The sequence below is a fragment of the Hippichthys cyanospilos genome, chromosome 12, assembly GCF_059441005.1.
Source record: "Hippichthys cyanospilos isolate Australia breed blue-spotted pipefish chromosome 12, RoL_Hcya_1.0, whole genome shotgun sequence".
Lineage (NCBI taxonomy): Eukaryota > Metazoa > Chordata > Actinopteri > Syngnathiformes > Syngnathidae > Hippichthys > Hippichthys cyanospilos.
Window position 1 is genome coordinate 13,058,424 of NC_142380.1, and position 13,820 is coordinate 13,072,243.

The window sequence follows — 13,820 nt, forward strand, 5'->3', positions numbered from 1 at the left end:
AACTATCATAGGCTTCATTTGTGCTGCTTTACAGATCGTTGATACGCGTTTTTATTGCATGATTTTTTAAATAAAAAATGTACTCTTAATCACTGTAACAGGGTTGCAGGTAACAGGATTGAAAATATACGCTAATGTTAGTTTATTTCTCAGGAGGAGAAACTATCCAACAAACTTACTTATGTAAAAAAGAAAGAAAAATATTTTAAAATCATTGTCTTATTATGAGTATATGCATAATAGGGTTGAGTGATATAGTTTGACACATTTAAGTATAAAAATTCATAAAAATATGAAAATAAAAGAGAGGACATATCTACACATCTCTAGCTATTCTTTTGGAAAACTTTGATGATGTAAAGTCCAGTGTATTCATTCGATTCACTGTTATTACCTTCCTCTACCGTGCCAAAAAAGTTTTGGTTATAGGGTTGTACTATTATAGGGTGTCCTTTTTATCAAATTGTGTAAAGCGAAAAAAATACATTTCACACTAAAAACGGAAAAACATGTATTTATTTGATACATGTGGAGCAACATCTTTAACCACAATTGGGACTGCATCAAAGCAACAAAAAATGTCACACTTTCTCTATGGCAATTTCTTCCAAATCCAGATCTGTAAAAATCATAGTATACAGACACCTCAAGATAACGCAAAAAGAGAGATTTCTAAATTACTTCATAAAGTAGAAAACATTTTGCATAGGGTGCAAAGAAGAGCATAGGTGACATTATAAATCATAAATGATATCACAGACATTGGTCTAAAATGTTTTGCGCTCAGTTTTTGTTGAGTGATGTCAAACTTGTGGGGTGGCTTCATCAGTTTCTAACAAACATTGTAAATAATATAAAAATGAATAAACCTGGACAACAAAACCTCATTACTTCATTATGAAAAGCCAAACATTGTATTTTTCTTTGCATAGAGTAAAGGCAAACAAAACCTGAGAGGAAAAAAAATGGCAACAAGGCACAAGTCAAGCATGTTCGGACATACAGTAAATACACGACATATATATATATATATATATATATATATATATATATATATATATATATATATAAAGGCTTTCGAGTTCCATATAAGCAAATCTATAGGGTTTAATAAACAAACGCGCATTGCAGGAAAGCTCAATAGTTGCAGTGTAACTATAGGCGACACAGTAGCTAAATAAAAGACAGAGATCACTAGTGATTGTCATAAACAAAAGGCATCTGCTGTAGACCCAGTACCTCAAATCTTAACAGCAGCAGTGCTAAATAACTACTGACAGTGATCCCTTATTTTTATCAACTCGTAACAAAAACATAATTCAATAATAATAATAAAAAGTGGAATGTTTCCCAGACAGCTGACAAGAGTAAGGTGGGATAATATGTACTGAGATTATCAGGCACTTATAGAAGAAACATACAGCAGGGATAAACATTAGTGCAAAGTCATTGTCAAGGCAGAGGAATGCTTCAGCATGTGAGGGGTTACAGAAGGCCAGAAGAATGGCGGAGGAGCACTATGTACTCCTCAGAAGTGCAAGTGGAGGGTGCGTGCAGAAATGCTGCAGGTTCCAGTGCATGTCTTTGGTTTCTTGTGTATTTACCAGGTACAAGTGAGTGAGACGACAATTAAGGACATTGGCTTTTTAGAGGGGCGGGGGGGGGGGGGGGGGGGGGCTTCGATCAAACCCAAACGCTTGCTTGCTGACAGCTCGGCAGCTAAGTGGTGTGCATGTTGTGCTGTTGTGTGTTTTGGGTGTGTTTGTGGGATGCTCATTAAGCTACTGGTCAGAGCCAATAAGCGGCACCAGTTTGGGGGTCTCCACTTGAGAAGATTTGCCTCCAGACGGTGACTTTCTATCACATGCATCCAGTACACCCTGACTATCAGCAGAAGCCTGTTGCTCACACAGACTCCCCAGCAGCTGAGCTGTTTTGAAGACGGACGCATGACCTCCAGGCTGGAGGGACTGGACCTTCTGCAGGTTCTGGAGTGTGCGCAACATCTCGGCAGAGACAATGGGCAAATGCTGCTCCTGGATGAGGCTGGAGCTGGCAGGTCGAAGTACAGTGTCACGCATTGGCCTGGTCCGCTGGACAGAGCTAACTGATGTCTTCTTTGGTGGGATGGAATCTTCTTCCTCCACCGATTGGTCACTTGAAGATAGTGTGCTGTCATCAGAATCGTCACTCACTTCATTAGCGTCATCGTGTTCTTCTTCCTGTTTGACGCCATCACCATCTGTGATGTAGATCATGTCTTTGGGAAGTGAGCTGAACTGATAGACGAGGCGCTGGCCCTCAACCTTATTCAGGATACCTCTTTGGTAATAGTACCTACAGAGCATTACACAAGAGCGTCAGAATAAACACAACAAAAAGTATCTGCCCCGTCCTAATTTCTTGTTTTGTTTTTTTGCATATTTATCACACACAAACGTTTGACTTTATCACATCATTATTAGTACCACCCAAGCACATACAAACTGTTGTTTGTAAAAGACAATTTTGTTTACCAAGGAGGGGGAAAATACAAACCCAACTGACCCTATGTGAAAAAGTAATTGCCCCCTGAACTTAATAGCAGTTTTTAAACTGAATTTAAATTTGACTTGGCCACTCTAAAACCGTCATTTTGTTCTCCAAGGCGGACTTTCTGGTGTGTTTCGAATTATTGTCCGGCTGCATGATCCACAGCACTTGAGTTTGAGGGCACAGACTGATATGCCAGGCATTTTTCTTCAGGAACTTCTGGTAAGAAGTGAATTCGATTCGAAAATCGATCTTCTTGGTTCTTTTGTGACCTCCTTGATGAGTTTTCACAGAGTAATCTTTGTTGGTTGACAGCTTCTGGGAAGGTTTGACGCTGTTCTCAGTTCTTTCATTTGTGAATAATGGCTCTGACAGTTGTTTGCTGGAGCCCCATAGCTTTGGAAACGGCGTTGGAACATTTTTCGGACTGATAGACTTTCTATGTTCTTTTGGAATTTCTTTGACTTGCGGCCAAATGTGTTTGTTCTTGTCGCCAAAATTGACTTAACAGATTCAATTTATGTGATTGTTTTTCTTTTTCAACAAAGGTGGTGGCAATCATGTTTGGGTGTATCCTGTGAAATGTAATTAAGCTTTTCCAAAACTATAGCTAGGCATAGATGATTTATGATTTAACAAGGGGCAATTGCTATCACACATAGTCAGATAGGTTTGCATCCCCGGTAAATAAAATGATTATTTGTATAATATATTGATTTGGTGAAAAGAAAATTTTGCCAGTTATAAATATGAGAAAAAAAAAATAGAAATCAGGAAGAGAGCAAATATCTATTCACAACACTGTATTATAAAGGGTTGCATCTTGGTTTTGCTTTTAGGGCTGTACCTGAGTGCTCGGCCCATGGTCTCATAATTCATATCTGGCTTGTTCTTGTGTTTTCCCCAAAGTCTCGCCACTGCCTTTGAGTTGACCAATTTGAAGATTCCGGCATTGGGGTTAGTCCATTTAATGTAACGTGGGCAAACTTGTCGGTCCTGCAGCAACTCCATGAGAAACTGCCACAGGTAGAGTGTGTTCCCACCTGAGGAGACCAAAACAAGCCCAATAAGAATGGGATTAGCATACTGTATGACATAATTCCAGCGAGAGAGAGAGAAACAGAAAGACAGCTAACGTGTTTGTCTTGTCAACATTGACAGAATCCACATTGTACTATTAATTGATACACAGAGAAATTGAATGGTTGATTTGAAATAAATTACCATAGAGTGATGGTATTTTATTTCACATCACTTTTAAAAATATTTTTGTGCAGTAGGTTTATAGTCATTTTATACTAAGTGCCCATATTTCAGATTGAATTGAATGTGATCAATCAGAAATGATTAATGTTAACAGTAATTATTAATGTTTATTGGTAATCAAAACCCATTTTGCTCGCTGAAGGTTTGTTTTAATTTTATTTACACACTTATTTTAATTTGGCCTTGTAAATGTTTGTTATTGTAACAAATGTTATAATTTACATTTGTGCTTTTAATAATGTAGAAAAATATCTATTTGGCAACAGAGATCAGAACAGAACGGTGATGTGACCAATCATGCAAGGAGACCCACCTATTGGATTTTTTTTCATGAACAATTATAGTTCTATCTCAGCTGGACAACAGAAAAATAGAAAAAAAAAAAAAGCACTTCACTTGTAGTTCACCATGATCTCCTGAGGAGATACTCAAGAATAAAGTGAGAGGTGGCTATGTACTGTGTAAAAACCAAGCCTTGTGCACGTATCATTTTCAGTCAACAGCAAGTAGCAAATTGTTTTTAACTCTTTCAGTGCCAAGCGTTATCAGAACAAGCGACTCCTAAAGTGTGAGCCAATTTTTAGCATTTTTGCTCATCGTTCAAGGCCAACAGAATATTTTGTGCTATGTCTATGTAAACAAGGGTGGTACCATATAAAAGATTGATTTCCATTCCTTAATTTGAATTACAGGTATGTAATGTATGTGTACTATGCATTGCTTTCTTCCCCAACGTGAGCAACACTGTCATCCAATGGTCACAGTTCATCACTACAGTGCTCAATTGGCTTAATAGTAAAATAAGCACTAATCGGTGTCGGCATTTAAAAAAAAACAAAAAAATACATATTTGATGAGAATTCTCATCATTGGCACAAAACCTAATTATTTTAAAAGGCGAAAATTTTCGTCCATGGCACTGAAAGAGTTAAAGGTATTACATGTACATGAAAATATTAATGTTTTCCAGGTTAAATGACTTCAAATGTAGAGGTTCACTTTACCTTTATTGTATTTATCCCGTTTCACTTTTATGTCAGGAGTAGGAGACTCAGCCCTTTGATGGCGTTTTCTATCTGCAAGGTTAAGGGGAAATAAATATCATTTACATGATACTTTACATGATCACACAGACATTGCTCATTTACATAAGCAGGCGATTCATGATGAGTAAAGTGACTGACTTCTTTGTTTGGACTGCAGATGTGTCGCAGGCTCATCTGTGTGCCATTCCGGCTCTTCAACAGCTCCCACAATCCCTTCTGCAGACACAGTCACCTGAGTGACAGGAGCTGTGATGACATCACCCAATGATGGCAGGAAAGTCTGGGCTAGAGAAGGTCGTACAGATTTATTGAAAGCGCTGCACAAGAATAATTCCAACACCATCCTACATTGAGAAGCAGAGCAGGTGCATATGGGCAACTTCCCCTTTTACCGGGTTTTCAAAATGTCAACATTCAATTCCTTTATTTGATTTCATTTTCATGTATTACTTAAACAGATGTCAGGCCATCAATATTTGACGGCCTTTGGGTTTACGATTACAATCAGAATTAGTCAAATGAGGCTTTGATATGGCTACAGTAAATATACAGTTTCTAGTGCTGCATAACATATAAATATATACATGACCTGTACACATAATCTTAAGGATCATTTGAGAGCCACTTTCACTCAAAATGCCAACGTGCATGTGATTAACTTTTTATAATAATCTGAATAACCTTTAAAGGCTCCGTGAAATGGCATTCATGCGTCCTTGAATTTATGAGTCATTGAGAACTGGCGTGGTCAGTGAGTTGATCTATAATTCTGCCCAACTTCAAATTGTGTTTATAGCACAAAATGCAATTCACAATGAGCAATGTGGCATTCTAAAATGTGGCACTAAAAATAAAAGTAATACAAGTACTACTCAAGCAATAAGCATTATAAAGTACCGGTAATAGTGTTTTAATCTAACAGAAAATATGATCTTTAGAAGTGTGCATCAAGGTTGAAAATGCCAACTGAGACACTATGAAATACCTTTTGCTTGGAAACCACTCGTTTTGGCAGTATTCTAATTAATGCGACAAAATATTTGAAAATAGATTCTCTCACTACTGATCAAAAAAAAAAAAAAAACCCTAATATATTGAACAAGAATGTTTTTGGGAGGTTAAATGGCCTCATTTTAATACCAATTAACATGTTGTGTAAAACCTTATTGGTGGATTTCATAAAGTTGGGTGTTGACAGCGCACACTTACAATAGTGTTCCAACGACAGGGTGTCAGGACAGTCCAAGTCAAGAAGTGAGTCTGCAGCAACAAGCGTTTCCATGGTCTGTTCGTCTCCAATTCCACATGGTTCCACTTTAGACGGCAGAGTTAATACCAAATAAATATATTGTAAGATAGTAGAAGAGAATGGGATTCAGAACAATTGCTTCAAGCACAACGTTCAGGTTGATTTACTCAAGAGGCAAGCATCTCCTAAGATTTGTATTTCCCCCCCAAATCCATAGGTTACAATACTTCCATGAACATGACATTCACGCTGCAATGATTTCTTCAGTAAGACCTGGTTGAACTAATTTCTACTCATTCTTCAAAATAAGATCCTGATATACTGTATTTTAAGATGATTTATACTACGGGATTAAACAAAACTAATTAATATCTTTGATTATTAGGGCTGTGTGTATTGGCACCCTTACAACAGAGAACATTCTAGAATCTGGTATTGGAATGATCACATTTAGTCATTGAATGTATGACTTGCGGTGCCGAGCAAAGAACCACCAAATGCACGATATCGAATGTGGATTTTTCATAGTGGGTACAGAATGCTATATTGCCTTGAGTTCTCTTAGAGTGCTGGCAGGCAATATATTATGAATGACTGTTTATCAATGAGCAAGACTGCTTCATGGGCTGTTTTATGCAGTGGTGCCATCAATGTGATGGAGTACCTTGTTACCGTGTATATTTAATTATCAGGGATAGCCAAGAGACAGTGATGTCCAGTTACTGTGACCGGTGACAATTCATCATCTGACCCTCCGCCAAGGACCACCATCAATCTCACAAATACAGTACTGTACATTATAGTCTAGTCCGAGGTGCCAAAATCTCCCTCTCTGTGGGCTGCATAGAGACGAACAGAAAGCTGTTAGGGCCACTTTTTTTTTTTAAATTAGTTTAGTAAACATGATCAAAAATAATTGATCTAGCAATTATACACACACACAAACCCAAGAATAATCAGTAGTAAGATAAAAAAAAACAATCCGATACAATACCATTAACCCTTCAGCAGTGTTTTGTCCAATCCTTTGATCTATACATCAAACACATTTTACATCAAAGCGAAAGCATTGAAAGAAACATCAAGGAACTGAAACTTCACCCAGATGGTGAGATGTCAAAGTTCAACATGGCACGACCCGTTATTGCTCTACCCGAAGCGTGTGCCATCCCTTGGCTAAAATACTGTGAAAATTATGTGGAAGAAATGACCCAAAAATGTTCAAAATCCTGCACAACGGTTAATGCGATTAAATATATTCACAAATTATATCTTGACATTAAGCGAAACTTAATTCTTTTTGTTCGCCACAGTTCAATGAGAAACCTTTTGTTACTATTTTACCTGTTAATTTATGTCTGTCTTTACATTGCTACAAAAGTTTATAATTTGGAGTACTGCTAGTTTTGTGCCCATTATTCACACAGCCTGGGGACTTTTTTTTTTTTAAACAATTGCATATTATTGCCAAACACGTCAAACGTTATTAGTATGATGATGAAAGGGAAAAAAGGCCGGCGGGGGAGGTTTAGTCACCAGTATCAAATTGGCCAAGACAAGTGTAGTATTTGATGCGTAAATGCATAGTTGATCAGCACTGATTGATACTGATCAACCAAGAGCTGAACTGCGTTTTTCATATAAAGTTTATTATACTATAGCTTGGCAAAACGCTGCCATCAGCAGTCTGTTATAATAAAACTAACATTTGATTACATCAAGTTTAAAAAGTTAAAATTGGCAATAAAACATAACTGACTGACGATAGATCATAAAGCAGAGTTCATTAAAGTCATCACGGCGGGATCGACGCATGCATGTCTTTGTGACGTAAATTGAAGGATGGAAAACATCTGCAGGCTAACGATGCTGTCAAACGTGGATGGACAATTTCTACGCCTTACAAAAGCCGATGACGAATTGATCAACGAGATCCAAGCAGTGAAGCAGGGAAACTACAATCGTGAAGTTTTTAAATAACTTCATAGAGACGTGTCTTTACTGTAGTTCTGCTAGCAACGTTAACTTAGCCTAGCCAAACACCACTACAGCTGCAACTTGAAGATCAAAGTAAAAACGACCCAAAACTACGACACACTTACTTTTAACATTCAGCACTGACGACAAGTGAGCTAGAGCATGCTTTAGCTGGATTCCTCCTAGCCTACATTCTAAGGCGATGTATGTGCTGTCTTTTGCAGACAAGCGAGAAATGTTTTGTTGAACTTCCTGAATGTTTTACGGAGGGTGGTCCTTGACTTGGAATAAAGAGCGCGTGCGCAGAGCAGCCCAGGCATCTTTTTCAACCCGAGCCACTGAAAAGAATAACAATGTAAAGCTGCGCAGGCCGCAATTTGTAGATAACTACCCACATATTTGGTACACAAGAATATTGAAGTCAAGAGGGCTGTGTGCCCCGTCAATTATGCACTAACCTTTAGGCAATTCGCAGTCTTCTACCTGTGTCTCCTCGCACAAAAAACCTGAATATGCCAACAGGTGTGGATGCTGCTCTACTAGAACAGCAGGAAAATCAGAGCGAACGCCCAGCTGTGCAAATGACAAAAGTATACAAGTTTTAAAATGTTAAATCTATGGAATCACACTCAAATTTGCAAACCCCTAAACGTTTTAGTAGATGTATTAGTCGTATCTTTTCATGGTACAGCAATAAATAATGCAATCAGTGTACAACAACATTATAAATTTAGCAGTGTAAACTGCCGGCAATAAGTTACATTTTTAAGGGAAATTGTCCAAATTGTGCCCATAATTTGTCAAAATTGTGTGTGTGTGTGTGTGGGGGGGGGGGGGGGGGGGGGTTAAACAAACCCCGCGTTCTCACCATTCAACACCTATGGATGCATCTATTTATAATACGGTATTAAAAATGTTTGGGGTGATTGATTTGGCAAAAATACCCTTTTTTAATGGCAAAATGTAAGCACATAGCCTACTTGGCCCATATTTAAAATGGAATAGCTGTCATATATCTATTTAAAACTCCAAGCCGCACTTTTAAAAAAGTGATGTACTGAGACCAAAACTCGACCCAAGAATTTTCAAATAAAGGCCATCACAAGGTGTTGAGAGGGAAAGGTTTGTGAAGCAAAGGGGAGTGGGGTGGAAGATGTCCCCAACTGGCCTTCAGGAAAGTCCATGCATTTTTCTAAAATTCCCAATTGCCAGCACACTCCTGGTGCCCTCCCCCCCATCACTGAAGTTTCCCATCCCTGGCCGAGGCCATCTTTCTGTTGTGTAACAATTATCCATCCATCCATCCATCCATCCATCCATCATTATTTTGACTGGTTGCCAACCAGTTGCAAGCACAGAAAGACAAACAACCATTCATACACATGCAAACACACCTATGGACAATTTAGTGTGGCCAATATACCTACTGCATCCTACACATTATTTGAATGTGGGGGGACCAAAGTAGAAAAACCACACATTCACGGGGGGAAAACTCTGCAAGATGGATGTGCTAACCACTCCACCTTGCCACTCGCGTAACAATCAGTGATGAGATAAAATACATTTTTTTGTTTTAATGCGAGGCTTGAATGCCTTTTTATGAGATTCTGTCAGCTGCAACATTCATGGAGCCTGCAAAATGTGACTTTCAGTACAAATTTTTGTAAGTGCAGAACAGCTACACTTGCCTTATATGATCAACTGTTTACACCAGTGCAGCGCAATTGAAAAGTATGCCCACACAAACAAAAATGTAAAAATATTTACACATTTTCACTTTGTTAATAGGAACTGATTATTATTACATTTTCATCACAATTTATAAAGCAGAACATTTTATAAACAGGTTGCTTTGTATTGTGCAAGTTTTCGTAATGTTTTGCTCAGTTAGTGTACTTCAGCTCCAATGTTACACACCACAATCTACTGAGCTCTTGGGTAGCAACTTTATGAAAATTGTTATAATGGTCATTTTTCTCAGGCATTGACAAGTTTAACAGTCATTTGTTGCTGTTGTAACTTGCAAACTTAGAACTTATACAGAGAGCAATACATTGACCTTCTAGTGTGGCTGAGGTGTTGTTGTTTTTTTTTAAACATTCTCGAATCACTTTATCCATATTAACTGCGATAATTACATGATTATATTTTACCAATGAATCAACAGATAAAGGCAATAATATTGCCAATAGTCTTTTCTAATGTTAATTAATTGAATGTTGCTAGCTGGTGAAGGTCTTCCTTATTTTTTATTCTTTTTTTTTTATTTTAGCTCAAGACAACTCGCAAAAATGAAAATTGCTTCCAAATGATAGATTGCTCAAATTTTTACTTACCCCTGACAGGTTAACATGGTCACTGGCAAAGTCGAAAATAAGCTCTGATTGCTGTAGCATGGCGGAAACACAGCATCACAAGTATCCTCCGAAATCTGTATTGTCTTCTTGTCTCTAGGCAGAAGCTGTTGGGCCGATGAAAAACAGTGGGCAGTTGCAGTCACCTTTAGTTGATCTGAAGAGCGCACATCACAGGATATGACGATGCTGGCATCTCAAAAGTGAACGTGAGTATACTACTGTACATTAGCATGAGACAAAGTTGACACAGGAAATAACCTTTGCCTCTTATGCTTTGACTTTCAATAGGGATCTGGCTGCTATGAAATATGTCCTGTTGTCGCACTGGAACCTGAGGGGGAAAAAAAAAAGAGAATTTAGTAACATACAGAGGTTCAAGACTCAAGCCAAAGATACGGAACACTTAGACACCAATTGCATACTTATTTGTTCAAGAGTCGGTCTCTGAAATACAGGAACAGTACAGTCTGCTTCTGACTATCACACATCTCACTTGCATCTTCTAAAAAGAGGCCAAACCACCAACAGGAAGGAAGCGTTTGTACTGCAATGTGTGTGTATGTGTGCGTGCAATACTGGGGGAGCAGCTGCCGCTGAACTCGAAACATTATGTCTTTGCGCAACTTTCAAGGTCTCACAGCCGTTGCATTCACATTCCTTAAGACATGTTGGGGACATTTTGTATCAAAGCACATGTTTTTTTTTTAATATATATATATATATCCCCCCTGGTTTTAATCATTTAATTATTTGATCCTTCCTCTTATACGCCTTGCTGAGTCCTCTGATCATTTTTGCTCCTCACTCTACCATGTTTGAATTATTCAAAGGTTAAAGTGAAACGCGTTGGGGATTTAAGTATTTGCCGCTGTTGTACGTGTGCTTCTTATTTACTAGTTTAAAAAGAAATTCATCAACATGATGGCACACCTGCACCTTACCTTTAGCTCTGTTCTGTAGATCACAGCAGTAATCGGGCTTTGCAGTGTACACAGTAGCTTTCATTCCTAGAAAAATAGCTTCAAGGAATTAATTCTAGTCATATTTTAATCCTGTTAATCCTCCAACCTTAGCAGCTTCACAGTTATTGATGTTTTTCCACCAAAGCTTCCAAAGGGAGAACATGAATGAGCGTCTTAGCGCTTGCGATGGAGCCACAATATGTTTGGGTCAGTTATCACACAGGAAGCACAGCTCAGTTAGGAGGCACCACTTCCTGAGTTCGTGTGCCAAACCGCTGCCATCATTTTAGCCAGAAATGGCCTTCTCAGTTTCAACTTCCTCTGATGTTTACTTTTTTTTTGACTGCAGTACTTTCAAAGTCAAATGAAGTTTTCTCTTCAGATACTTTAAAAGTAAGCCACATTACAATTAGGAGTGTCAGATTATCAGATTAATTGCACATTCCTTGCAATTCATTACAGTTATAGTTGAAGCGCAATTGTTTTGTAGCGTTAATCTAATTTTTAAATACCAGGAATTTGGAAAACGAAGGACAATCACACCTTGATGTGGACAGTGATTGGCTGTCATTGTGTTTAGCATAACCAGATAGGCTTCTCATGTGGGTGGAAAGGCAAGGTCAGAAGCATGACTAAGACCTGGAAATGATAAAACAAGTGGAAAATGGTGAGGAATGATGAATTTAACTAAAAAAAATGCCTGTGCAACAACTTTAAAAAGTAGAGTGAGATGCATTCTTTGTAAGGAGTTTGCTTACTACAGAAGCAGAGCCTACCACATAAATGTGAAGCACCCAGCTGCAACTGCAGCCATAGTTAACAATGATGCAATGACAACCAAGATGCTAATGTAGTGAGCCACAGCAAAGCTCTTTACCAAACTAAACACAAGTACACCCCGAATTTCAGCGAAACTGTGACGGACAGGATGGGCAATTTCTTATTTTAACTTTTTTTTTCCTATTATTTAGTGATTGACGAAACAAAACAGCACCATTTCCCCTAAGGGTTCCAACCACCACTTGAGGCTAGTTTCATATACTGCAGAAGGTAATTGGTTACAAGTGCATCTATTCAAGAAAATAAATGACTGAACCCACTTTTTGTGTTATACGTATATCATGCTTTTCATCTGCTACAATTAAACAATGTATCCAAATAATTAATAAATATTTTTAACCTAGTTTTTTAATCTCTTGAGAGCGCTTATTGCAATAGAATGTTTCAGTTGAATTTGACTTTTTCTTGTCATCAAATAAAATAATACTTTATGTTGTGAATTGGATCTTCTATGGTTCTCTGTGGGTGCCGCATGTTGGGTATAAAGTAAGTGAATTGAATTAACAGCTTATTTTCCTCCAGCTTATTTTTTTCTAACTGGCAAGGCGCCACACTTATCTTGGTGGCAATGAATGTGTTACTAAACATAATCAGTGCAGGCTGTATTTTTATTTTGCAGAAAAAAAGGATTATACTTTTTTTTTGGGGCCAAATTGCTAATTCCCACATTGTTCTTTTACTGCGCGGCAGTTGCTTTCAATCACCATTGTACGAGATGTATATTCATCATTAGCCGGCCCGGCCCTGCAGTCTGTCAGAGGACTCAGAAGCTTTTGTACATTAGTACTCTGGTCACATACTGGAGGTTTGTCTCTGTGGCCTTTGCACAGGGCTTTGCGACGGTGAAGTGGCTGCCAGGCCCCTCAGGACACTGATAAGGCCCGGTGACGTTCATTCCTCATTTTGCCTGCGTGCGGGTAAGAGAGCGAGATAGAAGAATTGCGGGTTTGTCGGACAGAGCCAGGTTATGTGTGTTCGATGTGTGTGTGAACTAGGCCACGGTGATAACAGGATGGCAAGTGAGGGGAGCAGCTGATAAGGTCCTCTGGTTGCCTGCTCTAACACGGCCTTGTTAAATGAACATTGAAATATGGTGTAAGGGGAGATTGGCTATCAGAAAAGTAGCGGTGGTCACAGCCAATAACTGCTGTACAACATTCCTGATGGTCATACAGAATGTGTTTATGTGTGCACATGTTTTTATGGGCTTATCTTTTAATAAACCTTTTAAAAATGTGAATTTCCATGCTCAGAACCTCATGCTGCGAAAACTGGTTTCACTTTCCTTTTTGCACGTGGCATCCAACATAGAGCTATTCTAAAACTTAGTAGGTCTTTCTTTGGTACTTTTCAAAACAAACACAATAATATCACCTATTACCTAACCCTGTCAACATCATTATTGTATATTAAATCATAAGCAGAGGGGTTACCTTATGTTGTCACTTGGTATCTATGCATGCGGACAGCAGCCGGCTGGAATATCCAAATAGGAAACAGAAACTGTTTTCACCTGGTAAAAACGGATCAGTCATCTGATTGTATACCAGAAATCAAGTTTCCTTATTGTGAAATGTCCAAAGAAAGT

General features: G+C 38.3%; 1 protein-coding gene across 4 annotated transcripts; it reads right to left on the reverse strand.

Moving 5' to 3' along the window:
- Positions 1-498: 498 nt before the first annotated feature.
- On the reverse strand, positions 499-13,820 carry LOC148414949 (ETS-related transcription factor Elf-1-like). 4 transcript variants are annotated; one of them, XM_088430327.1, is made up of 9 exons: positions 13,666-13,820; positions 10,689-10,761; positions 10,410-10,584; positions 8,529-8,643; positions 6,054-6,158; positions 4,983-5,129; positions 4,803-4,874; positions 3,380-3,575; positions 499-2,337 (listed from the first exon to the last, which is right to left on the reverse strand). In XM_088430327.1, exons 3-9 carry the CDS (start codon positions 10,467-10,469, stop codon positions 1,782-1,784), a joined length of 1,251 nt encoding a protein of 416 aa, XP_088286453.1. In that variant the 5' UTR covers positions 10,470-10,584; positions 10,689-10,761; positions 13,666-13,820; the 3' UTR covers positions 499-1,781. The 4 variants fall into 4 exon arrangements, with proteins under 4 accessions (XP_088286453.1, XP_088286452.1, XP_088286451.1 ...); XM_088430326.1 differs by lacking the exon at positions 13,666-13,820 and adding an exon at positions 11,372-11,573; XM_088430325.1 differs by lacking the exon at positions 13,666-13,820 and adding an exon at positions 10,853-10,989.

Excerpts from the sequence above, each read along its gene's own strand:
- LOC148414949 (XM_088430327.1), bottom strand. The coding sequence starts at position 10,469 with ATGCTACAGCAATCAGAGCTTATTTTCGACTTTGCCAGTGACCATGTT. Across the intron at positions 3,576-4,802 it reads ACGGGATAAATACAATAAAG|GTGGGAACACACTCTACCTG; the intron begins GTAAAGTGAACC and ends TGGTCTCCTCAG. Across the intron at positions 2,338-3,379 it reads ACCATGGGCCGAGCACTCAG|GTACTATTACCAAAGAGGTA; the intron begins GTACAGCCCTAA and ends AATGCTCTGTAG.